The 23686-nt window shown below is 49.3% G+C and overlaps 10 protein-coding genes across 10 annotated transcripts; 5 read left to right on the plus strand and 5 right to left on the minus strand.

The window, feature by feature from the left end:
• Window positions 1–913: 913 nt before the first annotated feature.
• On the plus strand, window positions 914–2113 carry A1O9_06019 (uncharacterized protein; the record flags this gene model as incomplete). The annotated part of the gene is made up of 4 exons (XM_013405232.1): window positions 914–1066; window positions 1121–1242; window positions 1304–1857; window positions 1911–2113. 4 exons carry the CDS (start codon window positions 914–916, stop codon window positions 2111–2113), a joined length of 1032 nt encoding a protein of 343 aa, XP_013260686.1.
• A 350-nt stretch (window positions 2114–2463) lies between these two features.
• On the minus strand, window positions 2464–3863 carry A1O9_06020 (uncharacterized protein; the record flags this gene model as incomplete). The annotated part of the gene is made up of 3 exons (XM_013405233.1): window positions 2464–2888; window positions 2915–3242; window positions 3291–3863. The coding sequence occupies 3 exons, from the start codon at window positions 3861–3863 to the stop codon at window positions 2464–2466; spliced, it is 1326 nt and encodes a 441-aa protein (XP_013260687.1).
• A 503-nt stretch (window positions 3864–4366) lies between these two features.
• On the plus strand, window positions 4367–5265 carry A1O9_06021 (15-hydroxyprostaglandin dehydrogenase (NAD); the record flags this gene model as incomplete). The annotated part of the gene is made up of 2 exons (XM_013405234.1): window positions 4367–4830; window positions 4878–5265. The coding sequence occupies 2 exons, from the start codon at window positions 4367–4369 to the stop codon at window positions 5263–5265; spliced, it is 852 nt and encodes a 283-aa protein (XP_013260688.1).
• Window positions 5266–5944: 679 nt separating this feature from the next.
• A1O9_06022 (uncharacterized protein) lies at window positions 5945–7042 on the minus strand (the record flags this gene model as incomplete). Its single annotated transcript, XM_013405235.1, has 1 exon — window positions 5945–7042. One exon carries the CDS (start codon window positions 7040–7042, stop codon window positions 5945–5947), a length of 1098 nt encoding a protein of 365 aa, XP_013260689.1.
• Window positions 7043–11002: 3960 nt separating this feature from the next.
• Window positions 11003–12428, minus strand: A1O9_06023 (uncharacterized protein; the record flags this gene model as incomplete). The annotated part of the gene is made up of 2 exons (XM_013405236.1): window positions 11003–12096; window positions 12146–12428. The coding sequence occupies 2 exons, from the start codon at window positions 12426–12428 to the stop codon at window positions 11003–11005; spliced, it is 1377 nt and encodes a 458-aa protein (XP_013260690.1).
• A 1140-nt stretch (window positions 12429–13568) lies between these two features.
• On the plus strand, window positions 13569–15550 carry A1O9_06024 (uncharacterized protein; the record flags this gene model as incomplete). Its single annotated transcript, XM_013405237.1, has 2 exons — window positions 13569–14319; window positions 14367–15550. 2 exons carry the CDS (start codon window positions 13569–13571, stop codon window positions 15548–15550), a joined length of 1935 nt encoding a protein of 644 aa, XP_013260691.1.
• Window positions 15551–16113: 563 nt separating this feature from the next.
• On the plus strand, window positions 16114–16919 carry A1O9_06025 (uncharacterized protein; the record flags this gene model as incomplete). Its single annotated transcript, XM_013405238.1, has 3 exons — window positions 16114–16239; window positions 16288–16699; window positions 16746–16919. The coding sequence occupies 2 exons, from the start codon at window positions 16114–16116 to the stop codon at window positions 16435–16437; spliced, it is 276 nt and encodes a 91-aa protein (XP_013260692.1). The 3' UTR covers window positions 16438–16699; window positions 16746–16919.
• Window positions 16920–18741: 1822 nt separating this feature from the next.
• A1O9_06026 (uncharacterized protein) lies at window positions 18742–20207 on the plus strand (the record flags this gene model as incomplete). Its single annotated transcript, XM_013405239.1, has 5 exons — window positions 18742–18768; window positions 18874–19086; window positions 19138–19493; window positions 19549–19957; window positions 20016–20207. 5 exons carry the CDS (start codon window positions 18742–18744, stop codon window positions 20205–20207), a joined length of 1197 nt encoding a protein of 398 aa, XP_013260693.1.
• A 394-nt stretch (window positions 20208–20601) lies between these two features.
• A1O9_06027 (uncharacterized protein) lies at window positions 20602–22279 on the minus strand (the record flags this gene model as incomplete). Its single annotated transcript, XM_013405240.1, has 5 exons — window positions 20602–20969; window positions 21022–21181; window positions 21234–21525; window positions 21575–21806; window positions 21877–22279. 5 exons carry the CDS (start codon window positions 22277–22279, stop codon window positions 20602–20604), a joined length of 1455 nt encoding a protein of 484 aa, XP_013260694.1.
• Window positions 22280–22784: 505 nt separating this feature from the next.
• Window positions 22785–23484, minus strand: A1O9_06028 (uncharacterized protein; the record flags this gene model as incomplete). Its single annotated transcript, XM_013405241.1, has 3 exons — window positions 22785–22980; window positions 23047–23177; window positions 23212–23484. 3 exons carry the CDS (start codon window positions 23482–23484, stop codon window positions 22785–22787), a joined length of 600 nt encoding a protein of 199 aa, XP_013260695.1.
• Between the last annotated feature and the right edge of the window lie 202 nt (window positions 23485–23686).

A 23686-nucleotide genomic window follows, 5' to 3' on the forward strand; every position in this document is an offset into this window, starting at 1 on the left:
GACCGCTATCGCTGACAGTGGCTGCACCTCGAGCAGTGTGGAAAGGAAAACAACACCACCTATCACCTGCGATCGTGTCAACATTGAGGCCAGACCGCTTATTATACACCAGAATTGTAAGATCAGATATATATATATATATATGCATATATCATCCAACAAAACACATGAAAACCTGCTCGATCTTGCTGAATAGTCGGGGGCTCATCACCTGAACACTTGTTCATGCGCCCGGACGTGCCCTTTGGACCAAACACGCGGACTGCAATAGCCACGGGTATGGTTTTGTCCCCCGCCTGAGAAGCGATAGGACATTGTGCATTATTGATACTCTGTGCTTCGAGAGAGGGCAACGATCTCCTGTGCTTGCTGTCTTATCACCGGATATTCCTCCTTACGAGCATCCTACGCAGCACGTGCAAAGTCTTCGATATTTATAGGACTTTCCGAGGTGAGAAATCAAGTTCAATACCTGCAGTAAGATTAACTGGGAAGCCATCATAACAAACGTGTGTCTGGGGGCCTTAACTAGTTGAGCTCAAATGGCACCTGAACCCGCTCAGCCTGATTACGTGTCGCACTTGCATTTGCATAAATTATGTAAGGTCAATAAGGGCCAAGCTTGCATAAGGCTCTCAGTTCTAGACGCTCTCCTGAATGCATTCATCACGATCCACAGTACAGGTTTCTCAAGACCAAAGAGGCAGCAACCAATTTCTGACAAAATCCCTTAATGCAAACTTCTGATTTTGTAAGCTCGAACTCAGCGTCGACGATGTGGAAAACGCATATAACAAGCTGGGGAGGACTCCACACTCCCAATCGAACAACATACAACTTCAGCTACAGCATCATTCCATTTTCCAACAGCTAAGCACTAAAGAACAACCATACACGAACGCAATCGGGAACCATGAGCACTCAATTCGTCAATCAAGCCGCATGGCAGACTGCCGCAAATACGAAGCCACTGAAGGTCGGACCGGGGCCCGACCAGAGCAATCCAGCCTCTGATGAAGTGGTCATCAAAGTTGAATATGTTGCAATTAATCCTTCTGAGTGGAAGGTAGGTCTGCATCCAACCGGGGTGCAAGTGTACCAAAAGGCTAAATCGTCGCAGATGCAAGACTTCAACTACCTCCCATTGCAGTTCCCGCATGTCCTTGGGAGCGATGTCGCCGGGATTGTTGTCAAGACAGGAGATGCAGTCACTCGCTTCAAGGACGGCGATCGAGTTATCGGGTAGGCAGCCATTCTTTCAATTCCACTCTTTCTTTGGCTATCCTCTAACTATGACTCCTAGCCACTGTCTCGGCCTGATGTTTGGTGGAGCAAGGCACGGTGGCTTTCAGCACTACACGACCTGTCGCGAGATTGTTGTTGCGAAGGTTCCTGACAGCGTTCCACTTGAAAGCGCAGTCGTCCTCCCGCTTGGCCTGTCCACCTCCATCACAGGCCTGTTTGAGATTCTGAAGCTTGACCTTCCCACCAGCAGCAATGCTGAGAAGAAGGGCAAGACAGTTCTCATCTGGGGAGGTAGCTCGTCAATGGGAAGCACAGCAATCCAGCTTGCTGTCGCCGCAGGCTACGACGTCGTGTCCACGGCCAGCAAGCGCAATCACGAATACGTCAAAGACTTGGGAGCTCAAGAGGTCTTCGATCATACCGACCCTGAGGTTGTGGAGAAGATTTCAGGAAGGCTCCAGGGGTTTGACGTGGCAGGGATTTGCGATTCCATTGGCGAAGAGTCGTCTATCAGGGCTTGTGCGGCAATTCTGTCGTCACTTGGTGGTGGAATCTTCTCAACTGTTTTGTGGCCACCAAATGACCTTCCCGAAAATGTGAACGCGATTATGGGTGAGTTTTCCACCGCCCAGATTGTCAGTCACAATTACTGATGCCTACTACAGTCTACGCCTCCAATCCCGGGTTAGTCCCCGATCATGTTGGAATAACGGTATGGAGAGATTTTGTTGAGTCCGGGTTGCGAACAGGCGCACTTCGAGCCAAGCCAGAGCCTAGGGTTTTGACCGGTGGGCTCGACGTGGTTCAAGACGCACTCGAACTTCAGAAGAAAGGAGTATCCGCCAAAAAGATTGTTGTACGGATGTAGATTGCAAGTGGCTGCACAGTAGATGTACATGCTGGTACTTAGCGCTGATGGACTCTTGAGGAGCACGTCCGCTCGCATACTGATGCCAATCGAATTGCTCATATTTTCCTCCTCCGGATATTGTCATAAGATTCTTTGAAATCAAGTGCCGCAACTCTTGTCTGTCGTCTAGGCATAGTTCAAACGAGGGCTGCTCCAATCTCGCTATGAGCCTGCAATTCTCAAGGTACTAAGTACGAGCGATTCCACTTCAAGCAGTCTTACACGTGCACGTCCCGTCAAGCTCTCGCTCGTATCCAGCTCTGCAATACCGCGGTACTCTCCAAGATATATTCAAGTACTGTAGCTTCTCAATCTGCTACACCAATAGCAGCTGCTTGGAGGGGAATATCATGCGCTGGAGAGAGATTTCCGGCAAACTTGTCAGTCCCAGTCCTTAGAGGCTGGTGATAGTATTGAGTGAAATCATGCTTCAAGCGGTTGATACCGAGTTGAACTTCTCTGGCAAAGTCATGATCTTGCTCTCCTCGCTTCAATATTTGCAAGAACTCGTCGTTTTCGAGAGCCGTCTCTGGATCCTGGTCGAACAGCCGCAGGATATTCTGACTCGAAATGGGATCAATGATCTCATGGTATTTCTGACGCCGGATCTCAGAGTACTTGTCCAATATCGACTCGTCGGCACCGCCTTCGTGAATCCCGAGGAGACAATCAAATAGCCCACCCACATCGACGATGCCGCTGGTCAATCCCATGCCACCGAAAGGATTACATACTGAGAGTGTTAGGAGCATGTTTTACCGACAGGGGAGAGAAGTGACTTGCGGTGTGCGGCATCTGCAGCTAGACAGAATCTTCCGACCCTCATGCTAGGGGCGACGCGTTGATGAATCTTATAAGGACTGAAATTGACAATGTTGTATTCTTCCGGTTCAGGGTGGCCTGGCAGCATGGTTCTGAACTTCTCTGGCTGACGTTGACGTAGTTCTTCGTTCGTAAGACCAGGAAGTTCCCCATACGTCACGCGGTAGAGACCATCCTTGGTGATTTTGGCAGCCATGTACCAGTGCTCAGGGTGTATTATGAAATTCGAGTCCTCCCAGCCAAATTTCTCGAAGTCGTAGTATGTCTCGGACAGTTAGGTAACGACCATTTGATTGACAGGAATGACACTTACATTTGTAGCAACTATCTGCTGGTCCCAGGTTTTGCCAGGAAAGTCTCCAAACAGGGAGCGCCGTACCCGACTGTTCGCACCATCACATCCAACAATATATTTCGCGTGGAGAGTCTTCTGGCCTTGCGGCGTGTCAACATCTACCCAGGCCGTATTTTCGTCCTGTCCAATGGAGACAACCTTTTGTCCCCAAGACACCGTCGCAGATGGATGTCGAGTCAAGTGGTTATACAGTATTTGACAGACTTTATTCAATGGTAGGCATATCATCCGATCAGGATCATCCCCAAGAACCCTGGAATCCAGACCGGTAAGATAAGTACCATCTAACTTCCGCCAGCATATCGTATTCGGTATGAATCCTGCTGCACGAAGGTCGTCTGTGACACCAGCTCGCCTCAGCTCGGACACGGCTGGCGTGGCGTAATGAGTTGCTCTTGGTTGTTCATCAAGCTTATCAGACTGATCAATAAGGTGCACAGCGATCCCTTGCTGTGCTAGGAGCAGTCCTAGGAGAAGACCGGAAGGCCCTGCTCCAACAACAATCACCCATGGGTCTGAGGCTGTTGTCATAATTTTGTTGGTAGATTGAGTATGGGGAGATGGAAAGAGAGAAAGAGAGTATTGTCTCCTTGTTACCGATTCACCAAGACAAGAGTTGTTATTTATTCACCATAGCCTTGTCTTGGGGCACCATGCAGGTACATATATCGTCGAGAGAATGTGAAGATGGGCCGATCGGAAAACCCCCAGAGGAGAAGTAATCATGTGCGAGATTTAGCTGTCATTTCTATGACCGTGGTACAAAAGTTAAAGATTTCTCGCTGGGATGATGCAGATGCTGTGGGGTGGGTGTTGGAGCATGAACTTGTGGGGGTGATCATATTCTTGGGGAACTCCACATTAGGCAAACATACAACCCCACATTTGTTTGATCAGACAGGAGGACGACTTGTGGTGATGCATTTAGCCTTAAGGAGTCAGGGCACATAATATATCAGTTGACAGCATCAGACTTTGTTGTCAAATTGCTAGTTGAAACTTTCTTGATCCGACTGACCAGACAGATAGCTATGATGACGAAGCCAGTTGCCATTGTAACCGGGGCCGCCTCAGGCATCGGGCTTGCTGTGACCAAACATCTGCTCAGCCGTGGGTATCGAGTGGTAATGGCTGATGTCAATCAGAAAGAAGGTGATCGCCTGCGCTCGGAACTTGGCTCTGATACATTGTTCCAGAAGGTTGACATATCCGTATATGAGCAACAGGCCGCATTATTTTCAACGGCATTCAAATGGGGCGGTGGGAGACTGGACTTTTTCGCAGCAAACGCAGGTATCGATGATCGACAGAGTCTGTATGAGAAGAACGAAACTATGGAAGTCGATGAGAATGGTGCTCCGAGGCCACTGAATCTGAAGACGATGCAAGTGGACCTCGACGCTGTGATTCAGGGGTTGTGGCTCTTCAAGTATTATGCTCGACAGAATGAGAAGAAGGGAGGCAAGGTCGTTATGACTTCTTCATCTGCTGGGTTATAGTAAGTGAAGCAAGATGGATACACCATACCAATCTAACATTGTCTAGTTCCATGGAAAGCAATCCATTGTATACTGCTGCAAAGTATGGTATCGTTGGACTCACCAGGGCGACCGGGCCAGCTTTGGTCAAAGAGGGAATTACGGTGAATTGTATCTGTCCTGCATTTATAGTAACGAATCTGTGTCCTCCACATGTCAGAGACATATTCCCAAAGGAGCATATTACTCCGATGAGCACTGTCTTGAAAGCTTTCGACACTTTTATCGACAACGACGAAATGACAGGCCAAAGTGTGGAACTGAGCCTGGACAACCTTTATTTTAGAAAGCAGCCAGACTGGCCAAATGAAAGTCAGAGATGGCTAGGAGAAGACAGTGCAAAATTCTGGGAAGACGCCTATAAGACACCAGCGCCAATGAGAAATGGAGTGTGAGAGATGTTACTTGGGCTAGGACGACACATGGACATGGTAACATTTACTGTGGTTGATACTCCCAAACTTTGGTTATTGAAGCAAGGAAAGGGGGGACTCGGAGAACTCGAGACGGAGTACCGAAAACCGAGAACCTAGATAGGAAGGATGTTTAGGCTTAAGAATTTCAGGCTACTCGATCTGGCCCGATTAACTTTCGACTGTAGCTTCGTTCATGCAGAAGGATTCAACATACTGGTTCAACGAACTTGATGGTTTTTTGCGGGCAAAATTGTGCTGCCAATGGATTTAGAAAGCTGGCTGCTCCTAGCTGCTCTAACGCTGGGTGCTCTCCCCCGGAGAAATTGTCAGGAACCAGAATAATGCAGCTCAGATACGCGTTAATTGCAGCATGGAGGGATTGGATTTGGAAACGATAATTATCAAGATCGTAGGACTCGTCTGCAATTGTGGCTTTTGGCTGCACGCCACTGTTCCCGTTTTCATGCCGCGTTCACATATCTTTGCCTGTTCTCGAGAAAGAGACTTCAAGAATTTATACATGCAGCCATTAAATTCGAGTTCACCAAGCCTATCCATTCTCCAGGCACATGGGTGTTGAAAATTATGCAATTGAAACTAGAAGATTGACATTCCTGTCGAGAGACCCGCTATGAACACTCTCATCCCATGAACGAACTTATGCCTTGGTGTAGGACTCAGAGCACTTGCCGGAGCAGGTACCCTTGTATGAGATTTGAGCAACACCCTCACCAGTTGGGGCACCGAGTCCGCTGATTTGCCAGCAGTGATGGTAGTCGCCGTTGGTGGCATCATCAACCCACAGGGCAGCCTCGCACTTGTCGTTGCTGTCGCAGAGAGCCAAACATTCAGCAAGGGTAGGAACAATGCCGCCGGAAGTCTTCTCCCAGAAGAGGGACGAGGCATCTGGGGAGGCCTTAACGCCGCAGTTCACGGTGAAGCTGCAGCCGCAAGATCCACCAGCAAGGACGCTCTTCTTGTTGTCAGATGGGCAAGTGGGCGCGGCAGACGGAGGCTTGGTGCCGGTGGTGGTGGCAGCAGGCTTGGTGGTGGTGCTGACAACTGTCTTCAAGGTTGTGGTGGTCGAGGCAACCCAGTCGGACCAGGTGGGATCAACCGTGGTGCTGGTGGACTTCGCCGGGTCAACCTTCTTGGTGGTCGTGACCTCCCAGTCAGCCCAGGTGGTTGAGGTGCTCTTGGCCGGATCGACCTTCTTGGTGGTCGATGAAGAGCTGGTCCAGTCAGCCCAGGCTCCAGCGGGATCGGGAACCCAGAATCCGGCACCGGTATAGGTCACAGTGACGGCGGCGCAAACGGCGGGGTCGACAGGGGCCCAAGTCGAGGCGGTGACGGCGGGGTCAACTGGCTTGACGGACGAGCTAGTCCAGTCAGCCCAGACGTGGGTGGTCGATGTGGTCTTTGCGGGATCAACCTTCTTGGAGGTGGTGGTGGTGCTCGCCCAGTCAGCCCATGGATCAACGCTGGTCGAGGTGCTCTTGACCGGGTCGACCTTCTTGCTGGTGGTGGTCGAGCTGGTCCAGTCGAGCCAAGGGTCGACAGTGGTGGTGGTGCTCTTCACAGGGTCAACCTCCTTGCTGGTTGTCGTAGAGCTGGTCCAATCGAGCCATGGGGCATCGGTGGTGGCCGGGTCGACAGGTTTGGTGGTGGTGGTGGTGGTGGTTGCAGCAGACTCCCAGGCCATGGCTGAGGAAGCCAGCAGGGTGGTGGCCACGAAGGCGGAGGTAGCTTTAACCATGGTGATTGATAAAAGAGTGACTTAGTTTGGTTCTGAAAGAATGACTGGAGCTCTTCGAGAGACTCGTGATGAACCAGGGTGCAAATGGAAAGTAACGAACGTAGGGACACGAAGGTCGATTGTTGGATTGTAGTTGGAACAGAGGTCGAGGAAAGAAGAAAGAAGGAAGACGATGCGACGGGAGCAGAGGGATATAGTCTTGTGACGGGCGCATCGCATGGTCTAGCAGTATAGCTGGAAACAGGAAAGCTCACCTGATTGGGGCCAATCCACTGACAATTTGGACGGCCCGCGTCTAAGGAGGAGTACCTCCGTCATAGTTAGTGCTGGTCAATTTCCAGGTCGTCGAGCCAGGTTGTGCGCAGGTGCAAGGTGTTGAATAGGGTGGGATGAGTGGATGTTGAGGAGGATAGCAAGGCTTTGGCTTGCACGGGAGTCTAACCCCAGGTGGGTTAAGTGGGTGCAGGAAACGGCTTCCTGATTGGGTGGCCAGAGACATTTTTGAAATTGCGACTCGAGATTGACCGAGTGGCTCAGATGAAGTGGGAAATCAGGCGTTTTCAGCAGGTCCAATCAGATGGCACCTTGGATTGGCTGTAGGCTGCGTGTAGAGGGGAGTACTGGTCTTTCTGAGGTCCAAGACCAGACGCTCGTGCAGAGCTGTCGTTCATTGAAGGCAGCAAAACGTGTTCACAGAGTTTGGAAGTCTGTCTACGGGTGACCGGGCTCGGGCTCAGGGTCAGGCTCGCACAGTCGATATCCTTCATGTCACACACCAATCTGAGCTGTCCTTGACTCCTGGGACCATGACCGCCCGAACGACAAGAAGCCCACCGTCAAAAGGCAGCTCTTCAACCTGCGCTGCTACTGCTAGCCTACTAGCCGTACCACTCCAGCTGCAGCGCCAAGCCTCGTTCGCTGCGCTTGGCCTCGTATTGGAAGAAGAGAGACATCGGTGTTTGAGGAGGTAAATTGTTGGCGAAGAGCGGAGGCAAACAGTTACATTGCGTGCAGTCCGGAGGAATTAGCTCTCTAATTTTAGTCGGATCTACACATTTTGCGGAGGATTGATAAAGGGGAAAGTGGGTCTTTGTGATTATCTTAAGTATTAAGCGTGAGCGTTGCCGAGTTACTAATGGAGCCCCCTTCTCTTTACCCCTGACGCCTATCCATATCAAGTTCGGTCCAGCCCCGACTTGACCAAGTTTCACATTCTGCCAAGCACAATCAAACTCATCCTCTGACTAACCGATCACTGGGATATTGCTGCTCATTGGCGACTCGGTCATTACCGTTCAGAGTGTCCGTTAATCCAGATCGCACGTGGGCCAGGCACTCTTCTCTCCGCACCTACATCTTGTATTGTCCCAGATACGCATATGCGAAAATTGCGTCAACTCTCGTCGGCTTCAGCAAATTCTTCTCCGGGGTCTTCATGCTGGCGACACCTCACTGGAGACTCAGTAGCATCTTCTGTGAACTGCTTGAGATGGCGACCACTTAGGAACACGGGTTGTTCAAAAACCTTCACGAACACACCGATATATTGCGCGAGCCCAACCTTAGTCGCACGCAGAACCTGCCTCCTTTCCAATCGCATCATGTCTACCAAGGTCTGTGGAAATTTGAGAACTGTGCACTAGAAAACAAAACTGAAGTCGTGAAGGGTGGAGAGTGACTGCGCTACACAGGCCGACAAATCGCTGAAAAATTGGAACTTGCTCTCCTACTGTCCATATAAAGGCCAATACGCCTCAGTGTACTGGGACTGCTTGATGCTCAGGCACAAGGAACCACCTTCAAAATTCGTGCGCATATTATGATTCTTCGATCTAACTAAGTGAATGGCTCATATTGGATCTCTTTCTAAAGACGATTCCGACCCATATCTTGAACCATGCCATGTCAGCACGACTGCCGACGTTTTGGAACGGCCATTGCTGTCAAATCAATACAGGTAGGCGGGCATTGGACTACATCGAGTGTGATTCACGTTGCCCTTGTCTCCAAGACGATTGATCTTAACATCTCCATTGCAACTTGAGACATCACTCACCACCATTAGTTCCCCCGGAGCATGGACTATACTGTGCTGGACGTCGAAGCCGTTTCCTTTCCAAAGATGTTTAAGATCGATTTTTTCGGTCTGCTCACTATACATGCGACTTACACCATGCCTGGACCATAAATACACCCAATACATGGCAAACGGCCAGAGCTTTCAACCAGCCTTGGGTTTCATCACTTGAAATACCACTTGGTATGAAATGTTTCTGGTTCGCGTACCCATGCCTTCTAATCTCGATATTTGCCCATTGGAAACGGGTCTCACCTGCAATGGCCAATCGCTAATCCATTCTCAACTAATCCGCATCGCACAGGATACGTTGTTCGTGGTCTTTCGACTCCGTTGACAACGGTCATGGAAACATTCCTCACCGAGAACACTATAATAGCCGGCGGCGTTCCCCACACGGATGACTATGCAACACCGAAGCACCTGCATTGACTTCAAGGCAGCGATTAGAGACTCGGTTGCTTGCTGCGGATGTGCGGCCTGCTGTAAACCTTAAGTCAAGCATTGTCCCACTGGAAATTTCAGGGCTGGGGTATTGGCTGTTGAAACTATTGAGCCACGATCCCAGGGATCCTTAGGGTCACTTGTCATGTTTGAGCACAACCTTAACAAGCATTAAAGATCAACCATATTTGATGAGATCTTGGTATGCTTCTCATATATACTTTGTTTTTGAAGAACCCATAATCTTGATCTAGCCGGCTACAATGATTGTGGACTTGTACGAAAATATACACGAAGATATCAGAAAGGCGCGGACTTCGCTGACCTCGGGTTTGATACAAGCGCAGCTCCGCACAACTTTTGCGATGTGAGAAACAATTGTGACAGGACAGTGGGTTTACTATCAATCGACTCTTCAATTGGCATATTCCCCCAAGTCATTGTATCCCGATTTAGCTCATAATACACGGGTACTGTACTTGTTCCGAGAGCAGATCATGCAATATCCGTTTCCTCGCACATTACTAGCTATGGTAGGCCTTGATAGATGAAAACGAGATACGCTTGAAAAAGGTAAATGTATTGATAGAACGCTGCAAGAAATATGAAGAGGATGACAGATCAGTACGGCAACACATGAAGACGAGGATCGTGCGAACTCGGAGGGAGGATTGAGCCGTACTCCCATTTGATTCCTATATCCTTCATATCATTCGTGTGGTAAGTCTAAGACAATACATCCTCGTGTTGGGGCTGAGTCAGTCTGCGGAGCCCTTTCTCCCAGACCGCTCGTTTTGCACGGAAGAGATGTTTGGTGCAGGTGGAGGAACTGGGCCAAAGCATCATGCCGAAGAAGCCCCCGACAGCTCGGTGACAGCAATTGTTGCAGATCATCGATCAGCCGGGTTGGATGGTCAGTGCTGCAAGTTTGCGTTCGCGGACCACTCTGCCCAATGATGGAGCAAAGTCAATCTCAAATGGCTGGACACAGACGGGAGTAACAACTTGGCAAGTGACGTGCTCGTTGATCATAGAAACCATTATAGGCGGAATATGGGAAGGTCCAGTCGCCAACAAAGGAACTCGACGATGAAGACATACCAATCTCCTTATTGCTTAAGCTAGATCTTTTTCGAACACCATCCTCAGTCATCTTCGACCCGTACAATGAGGCAATGGAAGAAATTGTTGTACACCCAACAGTTATTTACGACTGCGTATCGCCGGCACCGAGTTCTTAAGTTTGTTGGACTGTAGGCGACAGCGCTTTCGCTGCTCAGCTTGCTTCATGTAGATGTTAGGGAAGACGGTCGAATCAGGCCATCCATCATCGATCGCGTGGAACTCCTTCACTGAGACCAGCCGTTCAGGAGGAAACGATGTGAGATCGAGTAGTCGCGGAAGGAGGTGTCGAGCATGTAATACTGATGCCATAACCATCAGGGCTTGAGTCTGGCCCATGTTTCAGTGATCTGATCTTCCAGCACGGCTAGCTCAGACTCCAGGGCCTCCGGCTGATAGGTCGAGAATTCCTTCCGCGATAACCAATTTGCGAGCTTGTTGATAATAAATTGTCGTCCTTCAGGCTCAAGATATTGGAACATCTTCATTGCATCTGTATGGATGCCGGTGATGCAGGCATCGGATTCTGCAACTTGGGTCGGAAAATAGTTACCAAGAACATCCCGTCGGGCGCGACTAACCATTGTAGCGAAAGCTGCAGCACGAAGTTCGAAAGCCTTGTTTCCGGGAACCCCGCCATCGAAGCTACCTTTAACAAGGTACTCGATTCGTTTGAAGAGGTTGATAGCCATGTCAAAACGGCTGCCAAACTGTAGTATCAGCCACGATAGCTCGAGAAACAGACTCAACTGCATGGATGCGGCGAACATTGTTGGTGGTGAGATTGTGTCAGTGGATTCAATCGCCAGTCTTATTATCCTTGCTTCGCGAGTGCGATAGTCTCTTCGAATAAACGGTGCAACGGGGGACGAGGTAGGTGTCGCAATGCAGCTTGGCCGAGGCCTTGAGAGGATGCTCGTAATATCAGATTTCCACCTTTGAATGGTGCTTTGCAATTGCTCGGCAGATGGAAAATAACACCTTCCAAATCCGAACTGTCCGCTGACATAAAACGGTTCAACATTCGGTGCTGCTGCGAGTGCTTCCTTGATGCCACCTTTAGAGCGAATGAACATATCGACGGCTGTGACATGCATATCCCTTGAATGAGACGTCCCAAACCGGAATTCGCTTAGTCCACATATGGTCAAACCCATAAGGGCTTCCTGAAAATGATCATCTCCAGATCGCAATGCCTTGCTGAGCTCGTGGTAGCCACGCGCTCTCTGACGGGACAGCGCTTTGTTATCAGCGCCCCCTTTCAGAACATTCAAGGTCTCATCCACCAGGATACAAATCCAGGCTCGGCCAACCTCGGAGTATATGGCAGTGGTTATGCCTGTCGCTGCGGTTGGAGAGTAGCGGGGTGATTCCGAAACCCCGAAAATCCCAGCTCCAAGCGTTTGAGTATCTATGACGTGGTCAGCATGGCAGTGCTGACAATATAAGTTGAGGCATACAAAACTGGACGCGCACCCGCTGATGCTCTGGAACGCCCATTGGGAGAGCTACGAAGGGGTCCAATGACGTGTGTATTTGCTTAGGCATAAGTAGCCCACGCTCATGCTTGCCATCGTAAAGGACGATATCCTGGGAGGCATCGCTTGGAATAACGCCGTCGTTGAAGATGTAACTATCGGCCGAGTAGAAGGCGACCTGCTCGTTCGCTGAACGAAGATGTCTCAATTCGGCACCATACCATGATTCAACTTCTGGTTGAATGGCTTGAATATCATCATCCATGAGTGATGGCTAAGCTTGTTTAATTACGTGCCATCGGGGGTTCGATATATCTTAGATAAGAACATTCAAGACGGCGGCACCAACACGTAGGCTCATCTGGCTGGTGATGGCGGAGTTGGTGTGAGAAAATTCAGGCTTCTTCTTAGCGATCCGAAAGGCCGGCACAATTTGAAGGAAAGAACTGACAGAAGTAGGACGGAGTAGGGAACGATGAATGATTTTGTCACATGAGCACTGCTAGTCCAAACCTAGTAACCGCAATGTTCACCTTTTGGGCGATGGGAGTCGGTGAGATATTAATTACGGGGTAGTAAATGGTGCTGGGGAGAGTCTCAGGTCTGATGAGCCTGGGGACTTACTACTTCTCCTTCCAGAAGTGCGGACGAACAATCACCAGTTTCTCGTACTCCGTACAGAGGATGAAGTAGCAAGTATTTCACAGTAAGCAGAGGGTCGGGGGGGCACCCACGCACCTACGAGTAGATAGTACCATTGTCCATTATTTGGTAGTACGGGTAAAGCGGCTTGCAGGTTGCGGGGGGTGCGCACCAGGTCAATGGGGCCACACCCCCAGGTGGGATCCTGAATACTCATACATAACTTCACTTCGATACCCATTTGGCCACTACTAAATTTGACCCCTTCGTCTTTTGAAGCCACAGCACCGTATCGACGTAGGTGGTTATATACGCCATATCCTTAGGCAGTCGTACGGAGTACTCTTGGGTCTTGGGTCGCTAGGCACACATGTTCGAGCAGACTCTGCCGAGGGCTCCGTACGCGTCCTACTAAAGGGGAATTAAGTTAGGGCGCTGGTCCTGCTGCCGCCCAAGCGCCCCTTTGCCTATCATCAGTGGCCATCTGGCGACCGAGCACCTGTAAAAGGCCTCCTCTGGGTCCCTGCATGAAGCTAAAGGTTTTCAGCACCGAGCGGTGTCTGGGTGAGTGACTTGATAGGCCCAGGCAGCAGGAGCTTCCTGGGCTCGGGTAGCCTACCATTAGGTGATGTGAACTTGCGGGTGCCAGATCCACGCCACTCCAGATCGTGCTCATGTCGCTTGTGTAAAAACGGTTCCCCCATCGAGAAATCCGAGGATCTTGCTTGATTCCTATCGCTTTTTGCTCCGCTGACGAGATGCGATGCCAAAGGAAGAACAAAAAACCACTTTCATTGTAACTACATCCAGCGCTCACGGTGCTTGGTATCCCGAGAAGAAATCTACATTATCTTTAATCAACTCTCATGTCGCCAACCGCAAAGCACAGCAGGCGAGCCAACGTCGAGCCCAGTCGAGTAGGACGGCTCGGCAGGCACGACCGCGTAAACGCACCTCTGTCGGTCCAGCTGATCTGTTGATCGATGAAAGTGAGACCCAGAGCGAGGCTGAGAAGGTCGAATCTAAGGCACAATTGGATGAAAGGGCCGGTTGGTCTCTGGAAGAACTCCAAGATATCTTTGGCGACCAGAACAAAAAGAATACGGACCCCAAAAAGCCAGTGACTACGCTTCACTACGGCCACAGGATTGACACACTATCAAGTAATCCCCAGACCCCGTCGCAACAGGATCGACCAGGCTTGTTTCAATCTGCTCCTACGGATGCCCAACACCAGGTTTTGTACCACCCGATTAGGGATGAGCTAAGGCCAGTCAACTGGGACCAAGCAGCTGGGGCACAAGACTCCGTCTTACGGTTACCTCATCGAGCCACAAGTCGAAGCCTGATCAACCAAGGTCACCAAAAAGCTGCCCCAGCAGGCCAATCATCCCACCAACCAGCAAACACGTATCATCCTCCAACCCTCGCGAAGGAGATCGAGTCTATACTAGACCCCTTCCTGCAACTAGCAATAAAGGTGTCCACATATGAGCAACAGCTTCTGCATTTCTGTATGTTGATTTGTGAGTTCTCCTGCCACGTGCTGACTCTTGAATAGACCTTACCGAAGGTAGACAGGTCGTTTATGGAACATCGGCACAACCCGCATATTGTCCGGCTCTTCATCTTGCTGGCAGAGGTCTTCTCCAAAGGAGCCCCGCTTATGTTGAAACCCATATAGCTATGGCAGAGCATATTTTATGTGGTTTGAGATCAGAACAGGTGACCGCCAACTTTTTCCGACGTCGAGCAGATGCATACAAGACCGTCGGAGACCTTGTACTGAATCCTGAAGCCCAGTTTGACAATCAGCTGTGTGGATTGATATGCCTACAAATGGCTGAACACACAATTGGGCGCACTGATCTACAGTCTGTCCATTTGAGAGCCATGCACGAGCTGGTTGAACGGCGCGGTGGTTTTCAATTCTTCCTGCAAATGACGCATCCGGAATCCGCGTTGACGGAGCCTGTGGAGTATTCCAATCAGTACATGCTGGCAGAGTTTGATGCTCATGGCAATCAAGACGTACTGGCTAAAGCAAAGGATGATTTCGTTGACACCTTACGCCGCATTCGAATTTGGACATTGCAAATTCAGGGTCTACAAACCGACACAATCGCATTATCGCAATTAAAGCTCCATGATCGCCACCAGGACCAACCCAAACTCACAAAGTTCAAGTCCTATCTCTCGACTATTACAAATAAATACCTCCGAGAAGCAACCGCTCCTCATCACCAAGCAGCCGGCACTTTCAATCTACTATTCACTCTGTGCAACACCATGGTAGCATACGATTTGAGCCCAGTATCTACACCACAATTTCTTTCATCTTTGCAGACTCAGATGGAGCAAAGTACAAATAGACATAGCACAAAGCAATCACTGCAAGCAGGCGAGGAGGACAGTGAACTTTCCAACCTTCACCCTTGTGCCGTCGTCGGCTTGGTCTCACATTTACGCAAAGACCTTAAGAAAGAAAGACGAGGTCCAACACCAGATTTTCTGTCTTTCAGTACTCACGATACATTTGATACCTTTCCACTAGAAGTGAATCTCAGCAGTTCCTCTATCAGCGCCATGACTGTGTTCCCTCTTCTCGACTTTGGCACAAGGCTACGACTCAGCAGGGGCTTTTTAAGGTCCGTAATGGCAACTTGCGACCTCACCACAGTCGAAAGCTTTGGAGAAATAGAGCTGCAAGATCTAGATTTTGAAATTTCGAGAGCATATCATTGAAAGCTTGAGACTCGTACCGCCCGCGAGCAAAAGCTACTCACCGATCTAGGACCATTGCTTCACCCTGCAGGCTGGATATCACCTGTGACAGCCAAGCCCTCGTCACGGGAGCTCAGCATGCCACCCCTTTCAACTCCATAGGAGTCATAACGTTGGGGAGCCGGCTGCATCAGACCCTGTCGATAACCGCCAGCATCTTGAAACGCTGAGCCTTGAAAAGAATGGATGACTATACGCACCTCGCTTGCCATATAAGATGCGAGATGAGGCGCACGTGATTCGCCCAGCACATATATCACTTTAGATGCAACGATTTCCGTCACATTTCTCATAATAGGCGCCAAGTTTAGTTGCATGCTAGTGCTGCCTACCAGAACATGCTCACCAATTGGAAAGAGATCATTGTGTTCGAATCAAGGTCACCTACGACGCCGGCTCCCGTACCTTTTTCCCCAACCAATGAGGAATATGAGTGTTCTTCAATCTTCTGCCATCATCGAGTCTTCGACTATCCTACCTTTTTGTGAATGGTTGTTGTTCATGTCCTTCTAAACGACACAATCATGAGAGCCGCACAATTCCACATCGACAGTGGCACTGTCAACCTTGGAGACATACCTATTCCAGAGCCCGAGGGTGACGAAATCGTTGTTCGAACTATCTCATCCGGCCCTTGTCATACTGACCTCGTATGCACGGTTTCAAGAAACACAGGCAGAGTAATAATCTGCAGCTAGATGGTCTTGGATGGCTCTACACCGAATATTCCCAAGGACATAGTAATCATAGCGCACGAAGGTGTTTGCGAAATTGTCACAATTGGAAACCAAGACGTCTTCAACGAGAGTGACATTAATGGGTTGATAAAAGCATTCTATGCCTATTAGGATATTCCTAGGTGTAAATGTCATGATGGCTGCTGCACATCCGGAAAACTCCAGATGCGAGGCTGGGTTGAAGATGGATTTCTACCAGATTCCTGTATAGTGGAGTACTGCGCAGCCATGATGGTACCTAGCGGAATAACGGCGCAACAGAAGCGGCGCCATTATTCTGTGCAGCGATCACTGCTTACGACGTTGTTCCCCCCCCGGAGCTTCGGAAGAAAGATTAGCTCGGAGTTATTAGTCTTGGTCAAATGGGTACGTTGTTCATGACTTTACGAGCACAATTACTGACCCGGAAAAGCTGTCAGGGATGTTAAAGCCCTGAAATTCAGATTTATCGAGGTGGGCATAAATGATGAAGTCCTCGAGCGTGCGAAAGAAGGAGGAGCGGATTACATAATTAACCGCCAATTGAATCCAGACTTGCTCGGCCAGTTCACCAGTTAGCCTCTGGAGGAGTGCACGCCCTAGCAGTTATCACTGCGGTCAAGGAGGGCTTTGACATTGCACCAAGGATGTTACGAACCCTAGGGAAACTAGTTGTAGTAGGATGCCCTGCGAATGAAGTTTCGTTCCATGCAACCGAGATGGCCCTGAGAAGATATAGTATGATCGGTACCAGGAATCACGAGTCGCCTATTCGATCCTTTCGTTTCGATCAGGTTGAAGAAATTGATCAATGTTATGGAGTCTGGGAAATCAGGAGGTCATAAACTTGTTATGGTGTACAAGACCCTTGCTCTGGACGTCAAGCTAGATCAAGTGGCAGATGCGGAGCTTGGAGGATTCTCGTGTGATCTAGTCCTCAGATTGGAACCGGCTGTCCTGGTCACACAAGTCGAGGATCAGGTGCACTAGACGAAGAATCAAAGGGGACAGCGACGATGCAGCTCTATGTTGGCGACATGAAGCCTGGCAATTCGATCCCAATATCTATCCATAGAATCAAACTTTCCCTTACACGCTTTGGGGTTTTACTATAAGATCTTAGGGGTGCAATCACAGCAACTAGCCAATACCTGATGGTAAGTGCGCTTCATTCCGTGATATATGCCACCGAATGGAGCCAGCAAGTCCATGTCGATTTCACAATGAACATCGGTCCCATAGCAAGGGGTTGTAGTCGCGAAAACCTCACCAAGGATTTAACCATTCCTGCTCGCGAGAACGTCTTCTTCCGTAGGCGGTCTGATAAAGGCATAGCTCCGCTGGGCTAGACAAAGGGCCACTGTATGTTGCCTATCGTTTGGAAGTCCCCTGCCTAGCAATGCCATGGAGCAGATGAGGTTGGCCAATTCCGACCACAGAACGAATTTCTCTTCCTCAAGCATTCTTCTCAGTGTCGACTCGATGCATGCTATGATGGAAAGCTGTACCCAACTAAGATCTTGTCTTGTCATTGGTGGAGCGACTTCTTGGGTGACAGTCGAGAATGCGAGACCATACCCGTACTTAAAAGCACTTAAAGCCACCGTCTAACCTACTCGTAGAGACCATGCTTGCTGTGGGGTTGCCCCTCAGCACCAATTAGACGTTGCAGATTAGGACTTACATCCCAATTGGAGTCTTCCATCGGAAACGAGCGTGGGGACTTCCTATGAGGGGCCATTACCAGGTATTGCTGGAAAGCTTCAATTGCCGAAGTCCAGTGGCCACTTGCTGCTTCTCCGCATAGAGTGACAGGAACACAAATGGCCATACACGAGTCGACCGCTTGGCCTGAACGAGTTGAGGCTTGTGTGGGGTCAATCCTCCGCCACAGAATCCTACAAGGTATGGGGGATAAACCTCGAGGAGATTAAAGATGGAGGATTGCTTCTTGGATGATGATAACATCTGGCAATTTTTTTCGTGAATTGTGCCTCACTGCTAAGAACCTACCAGCATTCGAGCCAGTATGGAGAATAACCAGCACTCAGCGCACGAATCCCTTTCAGCACAGGCTTTTGCCTTTGCCAAAGCACATTTCCTCCTTCTGATATTCGCTTCAGTCATCGTTCGAGCCTTGTACAGGCGATATTCTTCACCTTTGCGTCATATTCCAGGCCCCGTGCTCGCATCATGTTCTCGATTATGGAAAGGTGAGGGTTCCACCACAGAGTCCGCCGGAAGATCTGTCTAAGATGTACAGTATGGAGCACGCATTCCGGCCATACAGAACTTGACCATATCGCCCTGCATGAGAAATATGGTAATTCTCCCTTGTTTGAATCCGTACCTCAACTGCGCCCATTCTAATCCAGCCGTGTTCTTCAGGACCCGTAGTTCGCACTGCTCCCAATGAAGTATCATTTTCCTCCACCAATGCGGCAAAAGATATTTTTGCTGTTGGTAAGGGTTTCCATAAGACGATGTTCTACAGCGTATTTCCTCCAAAGGTGGGCTGCGTCATGAATTCTGACTCAAAATCCGGCATAGTGCTCATAAGTATTTTAGCACGCACCAGATATCTTTACTGAGGTCCGCGAATGGAAGCATGCTCAAATGAAACGCTACGCCGTCACCCCTTACAGCCTGGCACAGATGCAAAAGCGATCCGAGCCAATCGAGAGGATGATCATGTCTTTAATGGATCATCTGGCAAATTATGCGACCGATACTCCCAAAGACTGCAATCTTGGGAACCTGTTACATTACTTTGCTTTTGATGTACGTATCTTTGAAGTCCCCACCATGTTTGCCGCAACTGACAACTTCCAGGTGCTTGGAGAAGTCGCCTTCTCAAGGAGTTTCGGATTTCTGGAGGCCGAGGTTGATGTTGAAGGCTCAATTAAGAATATTGATGATGTGCAATGGTACGACGGGATTGTAGGGCACATTCCCGAGTTCGACATCCTGTTTCGAAACAACCCATTAAGACCATTTCTGCCCTTTTGGAAGCCAAGTCCGACGACGATGACTAAAATTGCTGTTGAAGAACTCGAGAAGAGAAAACAATCAGACGGCACTTACGACTCGTCCGGCATTGATCTCCTGGCAGAATTACTCCGAGCACATGAAGGAAACGCCGAGAAGTTCAGTGTGAACGATGTTTTCAGCATTGCTCATGGTGCGGTGTAAGTTCTTCTCTGAAGCCATATGGTCCCCGCACGCTTCGATTAACTTCATCAGGTTTGCCGGATCTGACTCCACGGCTTCGACGATGCAGTCTTTCTTTTACCTGGTATTGAACAACCCAGCTGTCTATTCGAATTTGAAGGAAGAAATCGACAAGGCGCAGCAATCCGGAGGATTATCGGAGATTGTCACATATGCTGAAGCGCAGAAATTGGACTACTTCCAAGCGTGCCTGAAGGAGGCAATGCGAGTACGGCCGGCCGTTGGGTTGGGGATTTACCGCAATGTGCCACCGGAGGGGGTTGAGATCGATGGGAAATTTTATCCCGGAGGGACCGAGGTTGCGGTAAATGGCTGGGTTTTGCACCGAGACAGGACAGTCTTTGGAGATGACGTTGAAGTCTTTCGCCCTGAGAGGTGGTTTGAACGCGACGCGAAGCTCATGGGCTCTCATCTTTACCAGGTACGTTTTCCCACCTCAAAATGAAAGAGAGGTCAAACCATTCTAACGTAGCGAACAGTTCGGCGGTGGCAGTCATCTTTGCATCGGGCGTAACCTTGCACTCTTTGAGATGAACAAGGCCCTCATCCAGATCCTCAGAGAATTCGAGATCACACTGCTGCATCCTGGACGACCACTGCAGTATCATTCTACGTTTTTCGTTGTGCAGGAAGGCCTTGAGGTTCATGTTCAGAAACGAAGTCAGAAGTAGACGAGGTAACTAACTGTTGGTGAGGCTGATGGATTCAGGGGAACAAGATTCGACCTAATTCTTTTGAATCATATGTAGTCAATTCATGGACTGCCCTTTATGCTCTATGCAATACCTCCTGCTAGCTGCGAAGGTATGCTCGTCCAGCGAGACTATGCGTGCTCTACATTCATTTAATGTGATAGAAAGACCTCAATGATGACAAGCGCGAGAACTATCACAGGGCCTGGAGCGGATCATCTCGACAACATGCTGAACAACATGGTAAATTCATAGTCTATCCCTATCATAGGATGCCTCGGCCCGGAGCACTGCGGCACCTGATAAGCTTACACCGTACTGCATGAGCTTCTGTCCTTGCTACCAACATAGCCTGAGTAGCATGTCTGTATTCTCATAATGCATATCTGAATCCTGGCACACCTTGAATATCGACACCGTCTCTATCCGCGGCTTTATTACGCTTCCTGTAAATCCATACCATGAAGGCAAGAGCAAATACCATGTAAGTCGTTAGACCAATCGTAGTATAGATTCCAGGTCCATAAGAAGGAGCATCTTGACCACGAAAAATCAAGCTTCCAATAATCCCTCCTATAGCGCCGCAGGCAATTAGGATACCTGCAGATACTGCTCGCGCAGCTGACCCGACTATGTTGGATTGGTTGAAAGCTAGTAGTGCTGGGGTGTTGGAATGAACCCCCATCGTGGCCAGGAAGATACCGGCATACCGAACATTGTTAGATAAACCCTGACGCATAACTGAGAGATGGTAAGCAGTGAAAATGATATCAGAGCGTAGTCATGGACCTACTAGAGAAGCCGATGATCATAACGATTGAATTGAAGATGCATATAGATGCCCTTCGCTGATATTTGTCTGAGATCGTCGAAGTAATGGCCATAAGACCAAGTGCGGCGAAAAAGGGGTAACCAGAACGCAGACTAGCATCTAGGCCGGAATAACCCAGGCCCTATCCAGCCATCAGCCTATCGGCCGACATTTGAACATAGCTCGTTACTTACTGTTATAATAGTCGGAGCAAAAAAGGCGGTTGCATTAGCGGTTCCAACATTGAAGGCGTATATCGTTCCCTGAACCCACAGTGTCCAGTCTTTCGAGGTTTCGATAAAGGAGGACCAATTCACCGTGCCTGTCTTGTAGTCTCCACGATCTTGCTCAAGTTTTGTATAGAGATACTGTCTTTCGTCTGGCTTAATCCATTTCGTGGAATCTGGGAATCTGGGAACGAAGAACGGAGCAATAAGACCGACCAGCATGGAGGCACCTCCTTCGATAGAGAAGACCCAGCGCCAACTATCAGATGTAAGCGTACTTGCCAATATAGTAATAGATGTGTAGTCACCCTTTCATATCGCGGAGTCCTCCCATAGACCCGAGTCCATAAGAGAGGATGCCGGCGAATGCAGACGCAATAATCCCAACTCCATAGGCAACGGCGATCCGCTTGTGCAATTCTGTCCTTGTGTACCAGCACGCAATTGTGAATGTAATACCTGGCAAGACTCCCCCTTCGAACAAACCAAGCAGGAAACGACAGAAAACCATCGCCTGCCAGTTATGCAGGAATGCCATACCTGAGCAACAATTAGCTCTGATCGACTTCATCATACCACTTGGACCACGCTTCTAAGCTTCATTTCATACCTGTCAATACCGCACCCCATGCAAACGTCAGGAAGGGGAGCCAAATTCGCGGCTGAACTCTGGTGAGAATCCAGTTCGACGGCACATCTGAAATGGCATAGCCTGGAAAGAACAACATAAGGATGATCGAGTATCGCTGTCCAGTTCCCAAGTCCAAGTCTTGCTGCATTCCCAAGACTTTAGCACTTCCAATGTTGATTCGATCGATGATGGATATCGCGTAGATTATACCCAACATTGGTAAGACATGGAGATCGACCTTGGTCTTGAAGCGTCGAGTTTGACCTTTCGTCAGTGGAGGAAGTTCATGCTTTTGCACATCGCCGAGTCTCTCAGTGTGTTCTAGCTCGACCTCATGCTTGCCATCGATGTTGATGTTGCCTTCTGCTTCGATTGGATCCATGATTGGCCGCCTCGAGAGATTGGGCCGCAAACCAAGCTTGATAGGCAGCTTCAGGGTCACAAACAACAACGCTGGCGAAGCAGTATCTTTCTTTCCTTCAGGATAGAGAAGGGTACTTACATGATTTATAGCAGGTCCAATGCACCTTGTCTGCCCGCATTCCCCATCCATCACCTCTTCTCAAGGTCAAAGGGGCATCTGCCGAAGCCTTGGCTTTCTGGGGATATGCTATTCGCATCTATTCTCCTCATCTTGGCTTCCCCAGCACCCCGCAGTCCTTTTGCTCAATTCAGTGAACCCCACATCCCATTCCAGGTCTCAGCCTTTCGCTTAGTTCTTCTTCCGATCCAATGGGAGTGTAGTACCCCTTAGCAAGGATATCATGAGCACTAAATGACGATAGTGACATCGAGTATCAAGCCATCTTCAAGGATGAGGGGAACACCTCGGCTATTAATTGGGAGATGTGGGGGCAGTGAGACAAGAATTTAGCGAGCTCAGAAGATTAAGGATGTGTCAGTGACGCTCGGTTCACGACATATGTTAAGGGTGCCCATGCGAGCGAGAAGCCGGCCGTCATGACAGCCAGGCTAGAGATGATGCCGATCTTATACGAATAAGTGACCGGCTTGGGCGTGCCGAGGCCGCCCATAGTCATGAGTGCTGCGCACTGAACGGCGGCGCCGATCAGGAGGAGACGTCTGGAACCTCAAGTTAAAAAATTATACCCCATGAGAAAGGATGTTCAGGACTGGAGGTCGACATACTTCCTTCCTACTCGATCAGCCATGAAAAGATATGCTGTGCAGGCGGTTATCTTGACCGCGGCCAATATGAGGGAAAAGTTGAACGCATTGATTGTGCCAAGGGATTTGATATAGATGGTGCAAATGCTTGACTGTGTCTTGCTGGACAAAGTTGGCAATAATTACGAGCAACGTTCGTTTGAGGTGGTTGCCGCGGAAGATTTGCGAAAATCTCCCCTTCTCTTGTTTCATCTCAAAGGAGTATTTGGGCTCCTCAAACTGACTGTCGATCTCCTTCTCTGAAAATGGTCCTTCAAGGAGCTTGTATAGACTGGCCTCGGCTTCGTCGTTGCGCCCCTGCAATAGGAGCCAACGGGGAGACTCTGGAACGAACCAAATCAGGCTGAGGATAATGTTGGGGACAACGTAGAACATTCCTAAGGGAATTCTCCAGGCCATAATTAAAGAATTACAAGGCAATGAGGGAGCAAATCAAAGTCAACTTCGTGTTGAAGTATTGAAATTGAGACACAAGACGCATCTTGCTAGTGCTGGTGTTGATATGTCGCTGCGCTGTGGTGGAGCAGAAGTCAGACCAGGGAAGTACATAGTATGAGTATTCTCCACGGCAGACTCAGCAATCTAAAATTGGTTTGTTCGA

The sequence above is a fragment of the Exophiala aquamarina genome (assembly GCF_000709125.1).
Source record: "Exophiala aquamarina CBS 119918 chromosome Unknown aczIA-supercont1.4, whole genome shotgun sequence".
NCBI lineage: Eukaryota > Fungi > Ascomycota > Eurotiomycetes > Chaetothyriales > Herpotrichiellaceae > Exophiala > Exophiala aquamarina.